The following is a 19520-nucleotide window of genomic DNA, read 5'->3' on the forward strand; positions in this document are numbered from 1 at the left end:
TTCTTTAAAGAAATAGCAATCAGAAAGGAGAATCAGTTGACGTTGTACACTTGGATTTTCAGAAGGCCTTTGACAAGGTGCCACACATGAGGCTACTTTACAAGTTAAGAGGCCATGGTATTACAGTGAAAGTTCTTGCATGGATAAAGCAGTGGCTGATTGGTAGGAGGTAAAGATTGGGAATAAAGGGAGCCTTTTCTGGTTGGCTGCTGGAGACTAGTGGAGTTCCACAGGGGTCTGTGTTGGGACTGTTTCTTTTCACGCTATATGTCAATGATTTGGATGACGGAATTGATGGTTTTGTGGCCAAGTTTGCAGACAACATGAAGATAGATGGAGGGTCAGGTGTTGTTGAGGAAGCAGAGAGGCTGCAGAATGACTTAAATTTGGAGAATAAGCAAAGAATTAGCAGATGGAATACAATGTTGGCAAGTGTATTTTTATATAAGACATGTTAGCATAGACTCTTTTCTAAATGGAGAGAAAGTCAAAAATCCAAGGTTCAACGGGACTTGGAAGTCATTGAGCAAGATTTGCTAAAAATTAATTTGTGCATTGAGTTGGTGATGAGTAAGGCAAATGCAATGTTAACATTCAGTACAGGCAGGGTATTTTTTTGTTGGAGCAGCCTTCGATGGAGTGGAGAGTGTTAGAGTAGGGAATTGAGGCTTTAGCAAGGAAAGGCTTCAGTGAGAGAGGGTGAAAAGTTGTTGGTAGATATTTTTCTCTGTTTATATATTATTTCCTTTTTATAATTGCACAGTTGGTGCAGTAGAGATGCTGGGCAGGATAGTTGAAGGCATCTCTTGCAGGAAGTGGGAAAGCAGGGAGATCTCCAGTGTCCCTGCAAAAAGTGCATCCAGCTGCAGTTTCTAACACTCCACGTTAAGGAGCTGGAGCTGGAACTGGCCTCCAGATCATTCAGGAGGCTGAGGGGGTGATAGATAGGATGAACTGTTTAGAAAGGTAGTTACACCCAGGGTACAGGACACAGGAAACTGGGTGACAGTCGGAAGAATGAAATAGGTTAAGCAGTCAGTTCTCCTCAACAACAGCCATACAACTTCATTGTTTATTTATTATTATTTATTGTTTCTTCTTTTTGCATTTTCACAGTTTGTTCCCCTCTGCACTTTGGTTGAAAGACCTGCTTGGGCGGTTTTTCGTTGATCCTATTGTAGTTACTGTTCTATAGATATGTTGAGTATGCCCACAAGAATATTCATCTCAGATATATATGTACTTGGATAATAAAATTTACATTGAGCTTGACCATCACCCAAAATTGCATCATTCTAAAGATAAACTAGCCATGTTCTCAAAATAGGTATCGACAGACTGCAGCATCAGCTTGATGGCGGAGAGTATTAGAATATCAGTCACACAATCCAGCTCATGAGAGAACCAATAGTTATTCACGGGGACTACGCAGGAAATTGGGATTCTGAGTTGTTCTCCGACTTCCATTATCTGAGAATAAGAGCATACAGTTTATTAGGAGTGTGTGAACAGACTAAGACAGTTTGCTCATCAAGCTCTCCTTTCCCAATGGTTATTCCTTATCTAGGTCTTTAATCTCATTAAGATTCAAGATTGTTTAATGTCATTTCCTGTACACAAGTGTAGAGAGCAAAATAATTGTTACTCCAGATCTGATGCAGCAAAAAAATCACAATAAAGTAAAGAACACAATAATAAAAAGCCACAACAAATAAATACGCAAGATAACTTATATACGTTGATTGTATGTCCAAAAAGAGACGCTAGGCACAAGAGTGTACATAAGGTGACTGACAGGAAATGATAAATTAGAGGACATTGGGGGTGTGTTAATCATCCTTACCACTTAGGGAAAGTAACTGATTTTTGAGTTAGTAGGGTGCTATGTAGCCTCCTCCCTGATTGAGCTCTGACCAGCAAACAATCCAGACATCAGAAGTTTGCAAGGAGGGGATTTCATTGACGTCCACAGCCTTAGTAGAAAAAGGCAAGGGGCTGATCACAGCAGTGTAAATGAGCTCTGACCACTGACAATCTGACGTTTGAAAATAATTAGCAAGAGCAAATTAAAGGAACACTGGCAAGCACAGTGGCACTCATCGGAGTGGACAGTTAAAAGTTGTGATCTAGAGGCTTCAGTCAGAGACAGCAGAAAAAAAGCTATGGGTAATCTTTTTTTCCTTCGAGGACAGTAGAGATGCCAGGCAGAATAACTGAATGCCCCTCTTGTGGGATGTGGGAAGGCAGGGAGACCTCTAGTGTCCCTGAAGATTGCAATTTCTAACAAACACGTGAAGTTGGAGCTGGAACTAGTTGAACTCCAGATCATTCAGGAAGTTGAGGGGGTGGTAGATAGGACATATAGAGAGGCTGTTACACCCAAGGTGCAGGACACAGGAAATTGGGTGACAGGAGGGGGAAAAGGGTTAAGGTGCCAGTACAGATTACCCTGTGGCCATCCCCTCAACAACAGGTATATCACTTTAGATACTGTTGGGGGGCTTGATCTAACAGAAGAAAGTCACAGTGGTCAGGTCTCTGGCATTGAGTCCAGCTCTGTGACTCAGAAGGGAAGGGGCTGAGAAGAGGCACACTGTAATTTGTTAGAGGAATGGACAGGAGGTTTTGTGGGTGAGAATGGATTCTCTTGGGTGCCGGGGTACGAGATACTGCAGACCAAATCCTCAGTATTCTTAAGTGGGAAGGTGAACAGCCAGAGGTCATGGTCCATGTAGGTACCAATGACATGGGTAGGATGAGTAACAAGGTTCTGCATAGGGAGCTCAGGGTGTTAGGTGCCAAGTTAAAGGGCAGGACCTCCAGGGTTGTGATCTTAGGATTGCTACCCATAAGACCATAAGATATAGGAGCAGAGTTCGGCCATCTGGCCCATCGAGTCTGCTCCGCCATTTCATCATGGCTGATCCAATTTTCCTCTCAGCCCCAAACTCCTGTCTCCTCCCCCTATCCCCTCATTCCCAGACTAATCAAGAATCCATCAACCTATGCCTTAAATATACAAAAAGACCTAGCCTCTATAGATGCCTGTGGCAAAGAATTTCACAGATTCACCGCTCTCTGGCTGAAGAAATTCCTCCTTATCTCCATTCTAAAAGGGTGCTCCATATTCTGAGGATGTGTCATCTGGTCTTAAGACAGTCCTACCATAGGAAACATCCTCTCCACATTCACTCAATCAAGGCCTTTCACCATTTGACAGGTTTCAATTAGATCACCCCTCATTCTTCTGAATTCTAGTGAATATAGGCCCAGAGCCATCAAACGCTTTTCATATGACAAGCCATTCAATCCTGGAATTATTTTCATAAGCCTCCTTTGAACCTTCTTTAGTTTCAGCACACCCTTTCTAAGGGGCCCAAACCTGCTCACAATACTCCAAATGAGGCCTCATCAGTGCTTTAAAAAGTCTCAACATTACATCCTTGCTCTTGTATTCTAATCCTCTTGAAATGAAAGATAACATTGCATTTGCCTTCCTCACCAGACTCAACCTGCAAATTAACCTTTAGGGAATCCTGCACAAGCACTAGCAAGTCCTCTTTGTACCTCAGTTTTTTGTATTTTGTCTCTGTTTTGTATTTTCTCTTTCATTTCTCCCACCAAAGTGCATGATCACACATTTCCCAACACAATGTTGCATCTGCTATTTCTTTGCCCATTCTCCTAATCTGTCTTAACTCCTTCTGTAGCCTCATCTACTTCCTCAAAGCAACATGTGCTTCCACCTATCTTCATATCTTCTGCAAACTTTGCAACAAAGCCATCAATTCCATATCAATTGACATATAAAGTAAAACGAATCTGTCCCAAAACAGACCCCAGTGGAACACCACTAGTCACTGGGAGCCAACCAGAAAAGGCTCCCTTTATTCCCACTCTTTTCCTCCTGCCAATCAGCCACTGCCTTATCCATGCTAGAATCTTCCTTGTAATACCACGGGGTCATATCTTGTTACCCAGTCTCTTGTGTGGCACCTTGTCAAAAGCCTTCTGAAAATCCAAATGCACAACATCCACCAATTCTCCTGCTTGTTATTTCTTTAAAGAATTCCAACAGATTTGTCAGGCAAGACTTTCCTTTGAGGAAACCATGCTATGACCTATTTTATCTTGTGCCTCCAAGTAACCTGAGACCTCATCCTTAATAACCAACTCAAACTTCCAACTTGTGGAAACATTCCAGAATCTAGAAACTTCAATGCAAAAAGCATCAGAACAAAGGTGATGAACTGAGAGCTTGGATACATACATGGAATTATGGTGCAGTGACCATTACAGAGACTTAGCTGGCACCAGGGCAGGAATGGATTCTCAATATTCCTGGATTTCAGTGCTTTAAAAGGGATAGAGAGGGGGGAAAAGGGGAGGAGGGGTGGCATTACTGGTCAGGGATACAGCTGCAGAAAGGGTGGGTAATGTAGCAGGATCCTCTTTTGAGTCAGTATGGGTGGAAGTCAGGAACAGGAAGGGAGCAGTTACTCTGTTGGGGGTATTCTATAGACCCCCTGGTATCAGCAGAGATACCGAGGAGCAGATTGGGAGGCAGATTTTGGAAAGGTGCAAAAATAACAGGGTTGTTATCATGGGTGACTTTAACTTCCCTAATACTGACTGGCACAGATTAGTTCCAAGGGTTTGGATGGGGCTGATTTTGTTAAGTGTGTCCAGGATGGATTCCTGTCACAGTATGTTGAAAGGCCGACTAGGGCGAATGCCATACTAGATCTAGTATTAGGTAACGAACCAGGTCAGTCACAGATCTCTCAGTGGGTGAGCATCTGGGGGACAGTGATCACCGCTCCCTGGCCTTAGCATAATCAAGGAAAAGGATAGAATCAGAGAGAACAGGAAAATTTTTAATTGGGGAAGGGCAATTATGAGGCTATAAGGCTAGAACTTGCGGGTGTGAATTGGGATGATGTTTTTTCAGGGAAATGTACTATGGACGTGTGGTCGATGTTTAAGGATCTCTTGCAGGATGTTAGGGATATATTTGTCCCGGTGAGGAAGATAAAGAATGGTAGGGTAAAGGAACCATGGGTCACAAGTGAGGTGGAAAATCTAGTCAGGTGGAAGAAGGCAGCATACATGAGGTTTAGGAAGCAAGGATCAGATGGGTCCATTGAGGAATATAGGGTAGCAAGAAAGGAGCTTAAGAAGGGGCTGAGAAGAGCAAGAAGGGGGCATGAGAAGGCCTTGATGAGTAGAGTAAAGGAAAACCCCAAGGCATTCTTCAATTATGTGAAGAACAAAAGGATGACAGGAGTGAAGGTAGGACCGATTAGAGATAAAGGTGGGAACATGTGCCTGGAAGTGAGCGAGATCCTCAATGAATACTTCTCTTCGGTATTCACCAATGAGAGGGAATTTGATGGCGGTGAGGACAATATCAGGGAGGTTGATGTTCTGGAGCATGTTGATATTAAGGGAGAGGAGGTGTTGGTGTTGTTAAAATACATTAGGACGGATAAGTCCCCGGGGCCTGACAGAATATTCCCTAGGCTGCTCCACAAGGTGAGGGAAGAGATTGCTGAGCCTCTGGCTAGGATCTTTATGTCCTCGTCCATGGGAATGGTTCCGGAGGATTGGAGGGAGGCGAATGTTGTCCCCTTGTTCAAAAAAGATAGTACGGATAGTCCGGGTAATTATAGACCAGTGAACCTTACCTCTGTGGTGGGAAAGCTGTTGGAAAAGATTCTTAGCGATAGGATCTATGGGCATTTAGAGAATCGTGGTCTGATCAGGGACACTCAGCATGGCTTTGTGAAGGGCAGATCGTGTCTAACAAGCCTGATAGAGTTCTTTGAGGAGGTGACCAGGCATATAGATGAGGGTAGTGCAGTGGATGTGATCTACATGGATTTTAGTAAGGCATTTGACAAGGTTCCACATGGTAGACTTATTCAGAAAGTCAGAAGGTATGGGATCCAGGGAAGTTTGGCCAGGTGGATTCAGAATTGGCTTGCCTGCAGAAGGCAGAGGGTCGTGGTGGAGGGAGTACATTCAGATTGGAGGGTTGTGACTAGTGGTGTCCCACAAGGATCTGTTCTGAGACCTCCACTTTTCATGATTTTTATTAACGACCTGGATGTGGGGGTAGAAGGGTGGGTTGGCAAGTTTGCAGATGACACAAAGGTTGGTGGTGTTGTAGATAGTGTGGAGGATTGTCAAAGATTGCAGAGAGACATTGATAGGATGCAGAAGTGGGCTGAGAAGTGGCAGATGGGAGTTCAACCTGGAGAAGTGTGAGGTGGTACACTTTGGAAGGACAAACTCCAAGGCAGAGTACAAGTAAATGGCAGGATACTTGGTAGTGTGGAGGAGCAGAGGGATCTGGGGGTACACATCCACAGATCCCTGAAAGTTGCCTTACAGGTAGATAGGGTAGTTAAGAAAGCTTATGGGGTGTTAGCTTTCATAAGTCGAGGGATAGAGTTTAAGAGTCACGATGTAATGATGCAGCTCTATAAAACTCTAGTTAGGCCACACTTGGAGTACTGTGTCCATTTCTGGTTGCCTCACTGTAGAAAGGATGTGGAAGCATTGGAAATGGTACAGAGGAGATTTACCAAGGTGCTGCCTGGTTTAGAAAGTATGGATTATGATCAGAGATTAAGGGAGCTAGGGCTTTACTCTTTGGAGAGAAGGAGGATGAGAGGAGAAATGATAGAGGTGTTTAAGATATTAAGAGGAATAGATAGAGTGGATAGCCAGCACCTCTTCCCCAGGGCACCACTGCTCAGTACAAGAGGACATGGCTTTAAGGTAAGGGGAGGGAAGTTCAAGGGGGATATTAGAGGAAGGTTTTTCACTCAGAGAGTGGTTGGTGCATGGAATGCACTGCCTGAGTCAGTGGTGGAGGCAGAAACAATAGTGAAGTTTAAGAGACTACTGGACAGGTATATGGAGGAATTTCGGGTGGGGGGTTATATGGGAGGCAGGGTTTGAGGGTCAGCACAATATTGTGGGCTGAAGGGCCTGTAATGTGCTGTACTATTCTATGTTCTAGTGATTCTTGAAAGACCATTACCAATGACTCCACAATCTCTTCAGCCACCTCTTTCAGAACCCTGGGGTGTACACCATCTGGTCCCGGTAACCTTCAGACCTTTCAGTTTCCGAAGAACCTTCTCTCTAGTAATAGCAACTTCACACACTTCATGACCCCGACACCAAGGACTTCCACCATACTGCTAGTGTCTTCCACAGTGAAGACTGATGCAAGATATTTATTCAGTTTGATTTCCTTGGCCACCATTACTAACTCTCCAGCATCGTTTTCCAGCAGTCCAATAACCACTCTCACCTCCCTTTTATACTTCATGTATCTGAAAAAACTTATATCCTGTGCCTTTCAAATTGCTTCCAGAAATTACAGTGTTTGCTGCTCTGCCGTCATCCCTGCCAGTGTTTCTTTCCAATCAATTCTGGTCAACTTCCCTCTCATGCCTCTGTAATTCCCTTTATCCACTGTAATACCAATACATCTGCCTTTAGCTTCTCCTACTCAAATTTTAGGATGAATTCAATCATATTATGATCACAATTACCTTAGAGTTCTTTTACCTTAAGCTCTCAAATAAATTCAGGTTCATTGCAGAACACCCAATCCAAAATAGCTGATCCTCTAGTGGGCTCAACCATGACCTGCTCTATAAAGCCATTTTTTAGCCATTCTAGGAAGTCCCCTTCTTTGAATCCAGCACCAACATGATTTTCCCAGTCTACTTGTATATTGAAATGCCCCTTGGCGATTGTAACATTGCCCTTTTGGCATGCATTTTTTTATCTGCTATTGTAATTTGTAGGCCACATTCTTACTACTGTTTGGGGGTCTGTATACAACTCCCATCAGGGTCTTTTTACCCTTTAGTTCCTTAGTTCTATCCACAATGATTCAACACCTTCCAACCCTATGTCACCTCTCTCAAATGATTTGATTTCATTTTTTACCAATGGAGCAAGCCACCTCCACGGCCTCCCTGCCTCTTCTTTCGATACAATGTGTATCCTTGGACATTAAGCTCCCAGCTATAATCTTCTTTCAGCCGTCATTCAGTGATGACCTCAACATCACACACGCCAATCTGTAATTGTGCTATAAGTTATCTACCTCATTCCATATACTGTGCGCACTTTCAGTCCTGTTTCACCCTTTTTGATTTTGTCCACCTTTTACATTGCAAATCATCCTGTTGACCATAGTTTTGCCCTACCAACAGTCTCTCTTCACTACTCATTGCCTCTGTTTGTAAACCAGCTACCTCCTCTTCAGCACTATAATCTGCCTTTCCTACGACAGTTCTTGCATTGAAATATACACAACTGAGGACACTAGCTGCATCATGCTCAACCTTTTGAGATTCCTAACTTTGTCTGAGGTCTTACCAACATCTGCCTCCACAACCTCTCCACTAACTATCCTGGAATTCTAGTTCCCACCCCCTACAACTCTAGTTTAAACCCCTGCATGTAGAATTAACAAACCTTCCTGCTAGGAGAATAGTCCCCTTCCAGTTCATGTGCAAACCATTCCTTCTGTACAGGTCCCACCTTCCCTGGAAGAGAGCTCAATGATCCAAAAATTTTATGCCCTCCGTCCTACACCAACTCCTTAGCCACATATTAAACTGCATAATCTGCCTAGTTCTGGCCTCACTAGCACATGGCCGGGGTAGCAATCCTGAGATCACAACTATGGAAGTCCTTCCTTTTAACTTAGCACCCAACTCCCCAAACTCCCAATGCAGAACATTGTCACTTGTCCTACCCATGTCCTACACAGACCATGAATTCTGGCTGTTCACCCTCCCATTTAAGAATGGCGTGGACTCAATCCGAGATGTCCTAGACCCTGGCACCCAGGAGGCAACATACCATCCAGGAATCTCATTCTCGCCCACATAACCTCCTGTCCATGCCTATAACGAATCCCTTATCACCACGATATACCTCTTCTTCTTTGGACACATCATGCAAAGAGAGACATTAGGACATTTAGTTACAACTGAAAAGCTGGAAGGAAAAAGAAGCAGAGGCCGACAGAGAATGAAAATGATAGATGGATTAACATCACGGTTAGAAACAGGGGAGGCAACAACTACAATTCGGAGGGTCAGGGACCGTGATGGATGGAGAGACATGATCACCCACGGCTAATGGCAATGCACCTGAAAAAGAAAGATGGGCTGAGGCTGTACTGTACTTCTCTATGACTCTATGGGAATGGGACAAACAGGGTGGGTAGGATCCTTCATCATGTTACACGCTTTTATTTCCGGCACCTTTCTGTATACTTGTCCTTGACCTGTTCCAGTGTTGCGTTGGCAGTTTTGTCTACCAGTTGCAGCACCTTCTTGTACCATGCAGTGACGCAGATTGTTAGGATGCTCTCTACTGCACATCTATAGATGAGGCTCTCTTCAGCCTCCTAAGAAAGCAGAGATGTTGTTGAGCTTTCTTTATTGTGTCACATGTGTTCTGCGACCACGAGAGGTTTGCTCACAAGAGTTTTGAAACCGCTCAAAGCTCCCACTCCTGTGAAGAGAGGTGTGAATGGTGCAAATTCTCCTGAGGTCGACAACCATCTCATTGATATTGTGGATGACGTTACTTGCCTTCCGCTCTGTAGACCATATCATCGTTATTGGTGATGAGCCCCACCACTGTCATGTCATCAGCGAACTTGACACCATGATACTCGGATGTCTGGCTGTGCTGACATGTGTGATCAGAGTGTACAGCAATGGGCTCACTACACAGCCTGGGTGGGGGGGGGGGGCAACATGTTGAGCAATATGGGGAGGGAGGAGTGGTTCTGCATCCTGATTCTGAAGTCTGTTAGTTAGGAAGTCCAATACCTAGTTGCCCAGAGGTGTATTTAGACCGAGGAGTAGGAAATTGTTCACTGCGGTCAATAGTGTTGAATGCCTAACTGAAATCCAGAACCAGCATTCTGACATAAGTGTCCTTATTTTCTAGAGGCTTAAGGGCCAGGTGTATGACATTTGTCATGGTGCGGTTCTTTCGGTAAGCATATTGTCGAGTGTCCAGTGTGGCCAGAATGGAGTTTTGATATGTGCCATTCAAAACACTTCATGATGACTGGTGTCAGTGCCAGCAGGCAATTGTTTAGTTCTGAAGGTATAGAGTTCTTTGGTACAGGGATGATGGCAAATGATTTGAAGCATGTGGGGACAGCAGCCTGGATGAGTGAAGTGTTGAGGATGTCTGCGGAGACACGAGTAAGTTGATGTGCACACGGAGTACCCAGCCTGAGATGTTGTCTGGTCCAGCAACATTATGGGAGTTAACTCTTTGCAAACTACTTCAAGTCTGCTGCTGCTACACACAATGGCTGCTCACCTGGGAGGGGGCTAGTTTTCATGTCTGGCATTCTGTTGCAGGCCTCAAAGCGAGCATAAAAGTTGTTCAGGGGGTCAGGAAGGGGGGTGTCACTGCTACGATCAGCACAGTTTTTCCTTGAATTGTCAGTAATGTTTTTGATGCTCAACCATATACACCTGGGTTTGTTGTCGGACAGATGTTAGGTGATGGTACACCTTCTCTGAAACATCCTACAAAATCCTAATAAAGGTAGTGGATTCGGCCCAGTACATCACGGGTAAAGCCCTCCCAACCATTGAGCACATCTACATGAAACACTGTCGTAGGAAAGCAGCATCCACCCACCTGAGATTCCCACCACCCAGGCCGTGTTCTCTTCTCACTGCTGCCATCAGGTACAAGGTACAAGAGCCTCAGGACTCGCACCACCAGATTCAAGAACAATTACTACCCCTCAACATCAGATTCAAGAACAGTTACTACCCCTCCACCATCAGGCTCCTGAACAAAAGGGGATAACTACACTCATTCTATTTCTGGCATTCCCACTGCCGATGGTCTCAGTTTAAGGACTCTTTATCTTGTTAATACATGCTCTATCATTTCATTTATTGCTAGTTATTCATATTTACATTTGCACAGGTTGTGGTTCATTGATCCTGTTTACAGTTACTGTTCTGATGATTTGCTGAGTGTGCCCACAGGAAAAAGAATCTCAGGGTTGTATGTGATGACATGTATGTACTCTGGTAATATAAATCTTACTTTGAACTTTGACCTTTTTTCAACTTTGAACTTAAGGACCTCATTCATCACCCAGCCTATCCAGTCTCTCAGTCCGCCATGGTTGGTCCCACACACGATGTGAAAGGAGGAGGTTTGGGCATGGGGCTAGCAACATGTAAAAATCCCAGAGCTACAGCAATGCCAGAAGAAGCTCCAAGCACCTCATCCCTGGGAGAGGAAGGATCTTCAAAGAGGGTCTACAACTGGGGACAACTTGTAAAACTGGCCCTGGACAAAGGAACCTAGTGAGCTGCTGTCAGCAATCTATGCCCCAATATGGACATTGAGCTTAAGCAAATAATTATCCGGCCTCTTGTTTATAATCAAGCCAGTCCCAGAAAAACCCTTGTGAATCTTCTCTGCACCCATTCCAACTTACAGTCAAATGCATTGTTTGAGTGCCACAAGTGTGCCACTTTTCAAATACCAAAGTACCATGCCTACAACAGACCAACACAAGCCTGTACATCTTTAGAATGTGGGAGGATAAGCTTTCCTCATCAATCTTGCACTGAGACAAATTATTCCTAACCCTGCTCTCAATTACCTTCATTGCCGTTAACAGTTTTTCAACAGGAAGGGAAATTTTGTCCAACTGTATTGACAATTCAAGGCTTCCATCCATACCAGATCTTACCCTCTAGATTCAGCACCAGACATTTTGTGAAGCAAAGGGCAGAGACTTTAAGGCACAGAGGAAAGCCAGTCAACCACTGAGGCAATCCTACCTCTGCAGACAAATTTAATCAGTCCCATTCTCCAGTTTTTCTCCCAAGCTCTAGAAATTAATTTCCATCAAGTGCCTGTGTTGTGTTCTCAGTTACTGGCAATAAATAGAACAAATTCTACATAAAAGTAGTAGACAAAAAGCTGGAGGTTTTGGTAACATTTACAAATGGAAATGAAGCATCGACTTTCCAGTTGATCTCATTGGCCCACATGAGAGGACTTGGCTAAATGTCAGCTGTCTATTTTCCTCCAAAGAAGCTGACTGACCTGTTGAGTTCCTCTGACTTTTTGTGCATTGCTCCAGATTCCAGCACCTGCATTGCCTTGAAACTCTCTATGAGCAAATTAAGGTTTAAATAAAGGACACAGAGTCAAAGAGCAATACAGTATGGGTATAGGCCCGTCGATGCAACAATCCATGCCTGGCACAGCTCCCAATTTCCTATGTTAGGTCCACATCCCTCCAAATCACATCCACCATCAAGTGCGTTTTAACTTATATCATTTTATCTCTATAATAAAGGTATTGAAATGAAGCAAATACCTTTTTGGTAATGTGTTCACTCCGATAAACATATTTCAAATCTTTTGCAACTAAACTGCATGCTTTATCCACCTTTGTTAGTAAAACGATCTGCGGTATGTCTAAAAGAAGAAGCAAGTTGTTTGTTAGGGTCTCCACCCTATCAACAGCATTTCACAGTGAAAAGATATTCAAAACTAAAATGCTTCACAGCAAATAAACTACTTCTGAAGTGAAGCTGCTGTTGACATAAAAGAAATATGGCAGCCAAAATGTAAACCACAAGCATCCATGAGTATACAAACATAAACAATAATTTTGATGATGGAACTGATGGCTTTGTTGCAAACTTTGCAGACAATACGAAGATAGGTGCAGGGGCAATTTGTTCTGAGGAAGTAGAGAGGCTACTTAAGGACTTAAAACAGATTAGGAGTACTGGCACAGAAATGACGGATGGAATACAGTGTCAGGAAGTGACATGTAGCTTCTAAATGGAGAGAAAATACAAAAAAAACTGAGGTGAAAAGGGACATGTGAGGTTTCCCTAAAGGTTAATTTGCAGATTGAGTCTGTGGTGAGGGAGGCAAATGCAATGTTAACATTCAATTCAAGAGGACTAGAATATAAAAGGATGTGATGTTGAGATTTTATAAAACACTTGGAATATTATGAGCAGGTTTAGGCCCCTTATATAAGAAAGCATATGCTGAAACTGATGTGGGTTCAAAGGAGGTTCACGAAAATTATTCCGGGTTTGAAAGGCTTGTCATATGAAGAGCACTTGATTGTTCTGGGCCTGTATTTGCTGGAATTCAGAAGAATGAAGAGTGACCTCATTGATACCTATCAAATGGTGTAAGGCCTTGATAGAGCAGATGTGGAAAATATGTTTCCTATGGTGGGAGAGCCCAAGACCAGAGGACACAGCCTCAGGAGAGGGTGGCATCCTTTTAGAACAGAGATGAGGAGGAATTTCTTTAGCCAGAGAGTGTTGAATTTATGGAATTCATTACCACAGGTAGATGTGGAGGACAAAACTGTATGATTGTTTAAGGTAAAGGTTGATAGACTCTTGATTGGTCAGGGCATGAAGGGATAGAGGGACAAGGCAGGAAAGTGGGGCTGAGAGGAAGATTGGATCAGCCATGATGAAATGGTGGAGCAGACTTGATGGGCCAAATGGTCCAATTCTACTCCTATATCTTATGGTCTACTCAGTGGTCACTTTATTAGATACACTTGCTCATTGATGCAAAAATCTAATCAGCCAATCACGTGGCAGCAACTCAGTGCTTTAAAGCATGCAGACATGGTCCAGAGGTTCCATTTTTGTTCAGACCAAACACCAGAATGGAAAAGAAATGTGATCTAAGTGACTTTGACTAGAATGATTGTTGGTGCCAGACAGGGTGGTTTGAGTACCTCAGAAATTGCTGAGCTGCTGGGATTTTCGTGCACAACAGTCTCTAGAATTTACAGAGAATGGTGTGAAAAAAATTCTAGTTCAGTGGATGAAACAGCCTTGTTTATGAGAGAGGTCAGAGAAGAATGGCCAGATTGGTTCAAACTAGCACCATCAATTATTCCACACTCAAAGTCACTTCAATCACATATAGTCCTTTTACAGTGTGGGATTCTCAGTCAATGTGGAAAGTTAAACATCACCCCCTGGATCACAACTTAGAATCAGCGAAGGAGAAGTATGTCGACTGTTCCAGCGACTTAAGACCCGAAAATCTCCAGGCCCAGATGGGGTCTCCCCCTCCTGTCTACGAGCCTGTGCTGATCAGCTGGCTCCCATCTTCACTCAGCTCTTTAACAGATCTCTGGAGCTGAGTGAGGTTCCGACTTGCTTCAAGCGCTCTACCATCATCCCGGTCCCCAAGAAACCCACCATCACAGGTCTGAATGACTACAGACCTGTTGCACTGACATCTGTAGTCATGAAATCCTTTGAACGCTTGGTGTTGAACCACCTGAAGACCCTCACCAGCAGCTTACTGGATCCCCTGCAGTTTGCCTACCGGGCAAATAGGTCAGTAGACGATGCAGTCAACCTGGGACTGCACTATATCCTGCAACATCTGGATCGTCCTGGGACCTATGCTCGGATGCTGTTTGTGGATTTCAGTTCGGCGTTTAACACCATCGTCCCTCATACCCTCTGCTCCAAATTGTCTCACCTTACTGTGCCACCTGACCTCTGCGATTGGATTTACAGCTTCCTGACCAACAGAAGTCAGCAGGTAAGGATGGGACAGGTCACCTCGGATATTCGAATCACCAACACCGGCGCCCCTCAGGGGTGTGTCCTCTCTCCACTGCTGTTCTCCCTCTACACCAATGACTGCACCTCCTCCAACCCCTATGTGAAGCTTTTGAAGTTTGCAGACAACACTACCATCATCGGACTCATCCAGAATAGTGATGAGTCTGCATATCGACAGCAGGTGGACCAACTGGCACTCTGGTGCAGTTGGAACAATCTGGAGCTGAACACGCTCAAGACAAAGGAGATGATAGTGGATTTCAGGAGACATCCCCCCGCTATGTCTCCCCTCACAGTCCTCAGCAGCCCTGTGTCCACCGTGGAGAACTTCAGGTTCCTGGGAACCACCATCTCTCAGGATCTGAAGTGGGAGCAGAACATCAGCTCCATCCTGAAGAAGGCCCAGCAGTGGATGTATTTCCTGCGGCTCTTGAGGAAATACGGTCTGCCTCAGGAATTGCTGCTGCAATTCTACACTGCAGTCATTGAGTCTGTCCTGTGCACCTCCATCATTGTGTGGTTTGGAGCCGCCACCAAGCAGGATAGAACCAGACTACAGCGCACAGTGAGGACTGCCGAGCGCATTATTGGAGCCTCCCTGCCCTCTATTGTGGACCTGTACTCTTCCAGGTTGAAGAGGGCGGGGAACATCATAAAGGACTCCTCCCATCCTGCACACGGACTGTTTGATCTGCTTCCGTCTGGTAGGCGCTTCAGATCCCTCCAGACTAAGACTAATAGGCACTGGAGAAGTTTTTTCCCTACTGCGGTCACTTTGCTGAACAGTTAACTGCCGGTTAACTGTCAGCTAACTATTACTTGGATTGCACTACCTGTATGTACAATTTATATTTTCATTTATATTTATCATTATTATTGTTATGAGCAGAGAGACAACATCTGCCGGAAGTAAATTCCTTGTATGTGCATAGGTACTTGGCGATTAAAGTCTGATTCTGATTCTGATTCTATAACAACCAAATGTTTCTTGCAACAGTATGTGATCACTCTACAAATTTGTTCCTCTAAATTGCATGGACTGTTGGGTGATCTATGAGTAGCCCCACTAATGTGGTCATACCTTTCTTATTCTTCAGTTCCACCTATAAAGCCTCACTGGACCAGTTCTCTAATTCGTCCTGAATGAATACTGCTGTGACATTTTCCTCGAATGGTAACGTCACACATCCCCTTTAATCCCTCCTGCTCTGTCACATCTAAAACAATGGAACCCTGGAATATTCAGCTGCCAGTCCTGCAACAAAGTGTCACTAATGGCTACGATGCCATAATTCTATGTGGTGTTCTGAGCCCTGAGCTTATCTGCCTTTCTGACAATACTTTTTTTGAAATCTATGCAGCTCAGAGCATTAGTCGCACCACGCTCAATTTGTGATTTCACCATCTGACTCCACATCCTTTCCACTATCTATTCTGGCTCTCTGGTTCCCATCACCCTGAAACTGGTTTAAACCACCACCCTGCGCAGTACTAGAAACCTTCTCAACAGTTTCCAAAGTGATATACCTGTTGTTGAGGGGGATGGTCACATGGGTACTCTGCACTGGCGGTTTAATCCCTTTCCCCCTTCCTGTCACCCAATCTCCTGTCCTGCATCTCAGTGGTACCTCTATATGTCCTATCTATCACCCCCTCAGCCTCCCGAATGATCCAGAGTTCATCCAGTTCCAGCACCAACTCCTTAACACCGAGCGTTAGAAGCAGCAGCTGGATCCACTTCTGGCAGGTGAAGTCGTCAGGGACACTGGCACTGCCTTCCCACATCCCACAAGAGGAGCATTTCACTATCCTGCTTGGCATCCCTACAGTTCTAACTGTACAAATATTTAAAAAAAATTAAATAAACTGGAAAAATCTATCTCCAGTTTATTTTTTGCCTTCTCTCACTCAAGCCTCTCCTTGCTGAACCTATGAAGAGCTAAAGCCTCAAAGAACCATTCTGACACAGTCCAGTCCAACAAAGTGTGCTCCAGCATTAGTCTCGCCAATTCAACTTTTGAGTTCTGACTTTGTTTGTAGTCTAAACAACATCCCCTATTTGTTTAAACCCTAACACCCAGCCCCATGCAACACTAGCACACCTTCCAGCTCGGATATTAGTCCCCTTCCAATTCAGGTGCAAACCGTCTTTTCTGTACAGGTCCCACCTTCCCTGGCAGAGAGCCCAATAATCCAAAAATCTGAAACCCTTCCTCCTGCACCAGATCCTTAGCCCCAAGTTAAAATGGTATGATCTTCCTATTTCTGCCCTTACTAGCGCGTGGCATTGGTAGCAATCCTGATTTCAGAACCCTGGAGCATGGACCACAACCTTTGGCCGCTCACCCTCCCACTTGAGAATGCTGAGGATTCAATCCCCAGGATTGGACCCTGACACCCAGAGGGCAACACACTATCCAGGAACTTCATTCTCATCAACAGAACGTCCTTTCTGTTCCCCTAACCAATCACTACAGCTCCCCTCTTCCCTCCACTTTCTTCCTGAGCCACAGAATCAGACTCAGTGCCAGAGACCTGATTGTTGTGCCTTTTCTCTGCTAGGTCACACCCTCCAACAGTCCCAAATGTTGAGGGGAATGGGCACAGGGGTAGTCTACCTATTCCCTTTTCTGCTCCTGATGGTCACCCAATTACCTGTGTCATAAGAACATAAGAAATAGGACCAGGAGTAGGTCATTTGGCCTGTCGAGCCTGCTCCACCATTCAATAAAATCATGGGTGATCTGGCCATGGACTCATCTCCACTTACCTTCCTTTTCCCCATAACCCTTCATTCTCCTACTATGCAAAAATCTATCCAACCTTGTCTTAAATATATTTACTGAGGTAGCCTCCACTGCTTCATTGGGCAGAGAATTCCACAGATTCACCACCCTCTGGGAAAAGAATTTTCTCCTCATCTTCATCCTAAATCTACTCCCCTGAATCTTGAGGCTATGTCCCCTAGTTCTAGTCTCACCTACCAGTGGAAACAATTTTTCAGCCTCTATCTTATCTATCCCATTGCTAATTTTATATGTTTCTATAAGATCTCTCATTCTTCTGAATTCCAGCAAGTACAGTCCCAGGCGACTCAATCTCTCCCCATAGTCTAACCCCCTCATCTCTGGACAACCTGGTGAACCTCTTCTGCATCACCTCCAAAGCCAGTATATCCTTCCTCGAGTATGGAGACCAGAACTCTCACTCCAAGCAATCCGGCGTCTCCTCAGGACTGTGGCATGTAAAATGTGTGCCGACAGCCCCCACGGGACTATAATCCACTATGGATAGATAAGACCACAAAACTCACCCAGTTTTTTAATTTGTGACTGAATGCCAAGCACTCTTGCTCTCATTGGCCCGGAAAGAATGGGAGATTGGCTTGCATCGATGATGTAGGCAACACAGTGCACAGTTGGACCAGTGGGACTGTTTTCCTCACGTTCAATTTTTGAAGGTGAATTGAACTGCAAGAGAAATGTTTAAACAATACAGTATCGAAGCATTAATTTATTGCCTGAAATTCATTACCCTCTAGAGCAGGGTTTTCCAACATTTTAAATTGCCATGGACCCCTACAATTAACTAGAGGACATAGTCTCAAAAATTCACAGAATATAGAACACTACAGCAGAGTACAGGCCCTTTGACTTGCAAATGTGTGCAATCATTTTTAACCTATGTCAAGATCAACCTAACCCTTTCCTCCCACATAGCCCTCCATTTTTCTATCATCCATGTGCCTATCTAAGATTTACTGAAACGTCCCAAATTTATCTGCCTCCACTACCACCTCTGGCAGGTTAATTAGGATCTCAAACTCATCTGGCCCCACACATAGACAATCTTTAATGGGCCCAGTCCCTCATGACTCTGCAACTCATGAGCCTACAACTTGTGCTTTCAGTATTTTTTTGTTTTCAAAATTTATCCTCATTTGCATGTTGGTTGTTTGTCAGTCAGCCATTTTTTTATGTATTTGTTTGTTGGTGCTGTTGTATGATGTGGGTGACCATGGTCTTTCCATGACGATAATCTTGGCAAATTTTTCTACATAAGTGGTTTTCCATTGCTTTCTTCTGGACAGTGTCTCTACGAGACGATGACCCCAGCCGTTATCAACACTCTTCAGAGATTTTCTACTTGTCGTCAGTGGACAGCAGCACAGATACAGTGAAGCATTTTTGCTAAGGCCTGGAGTGGAGGTTGAAAACCCCAGTCTCCATAAAAGAGAGGTACCACCTGGCAGAGCAGAGTCATCATGGGGGTGGTCTGAGTCAGAGTGGTGAGGCTTCAGCTCAACAGGCTTCAGTGAGAACAGGCGGAGGCGAGATCATATGGCAAGAATAAAATAATCTGATCAGTAGTCCAAGTTGTACCCCGATGGCTGGCACGTAGAGACTGGAGGCCTGGGGGCCTGTTTGTGTCAGTAGTTTGGAGGGATATGGGAAGGAGGAAAGGAGATAGCTTTCTTAAGACCATTGAATATAAGATATAGGAGTAGAATTAGACCATTGGGACCATCGGGTCTGCTCCGCTATTTCATCATGGCTGATCCATTTTTCCCCTTAGCCCCAATCTCCTGCCCCCACATTCCTTCATACCCTGACCAATCAAAAATCTATCAACCTCTGTCTTAAATATACCCATTGACTTGGCCTTCACAGCTGCCTGTGGCAACGAATCCACAGATTCACCACTCTGGCTGAAGAAATTCCTCCTCCTCTCAGTTGAAAATGTATGTCCCGCCGTTCCAAGGCTGTGCCGTCTGGTCCTAGGTTTCATCCTCTCCACATCCACTCTATCAAGGTCTTTCACTGTTTGATAGGTTTCAATTAG

The 19520-nt window shown here is 44.4% G+C and overlaps 1 protein-coding gene across 1 annotated transcript in view; it reads right to left on the reverse strand.

Moving 5' to 3' along the window:
• Positions 1-1068: 1068 nt before the first annotated feature.
• The window catches only part of LOC140736709 (interferon-induced protein 44-like), a 46675-nt gene continuing 28223 nt past the window's right edge, over positions 1069-19520 (reverse strand). The window contains exons 6-8 of the mRNA XM_073062562.1: positions 17992-18148; positions 12428-12528; positions 1069-1470 (exon numbers count right to left, since the gene is read on the reverse strand). Coding sequence (XP_072918663.1) covers positions 1291-1470; positions 12428-12528; positions 17992-18148 — 438 coding nt within the window. The 3' untranslated portion in view covers positions 1069-1290. The remainder of the gene's footprint in view (positions 1471-12427; positions 12529-17991; positions 18149-19520) is intronic.

This window comes from Hemitrygon akajei, chromosome 12 (assembly GCF_048418815.1).
Source record: "Hemitrygon akajei chromosome 12, sHemAka1.3, whole genome shotgun sequence".
Lineage (NCBI taxonomy): Eukaryota > Metazoa > Chordata > Chondrichthyes > Myliobatiformes > Dasyatidae > Hemitrygon > Hemitrygon akajei.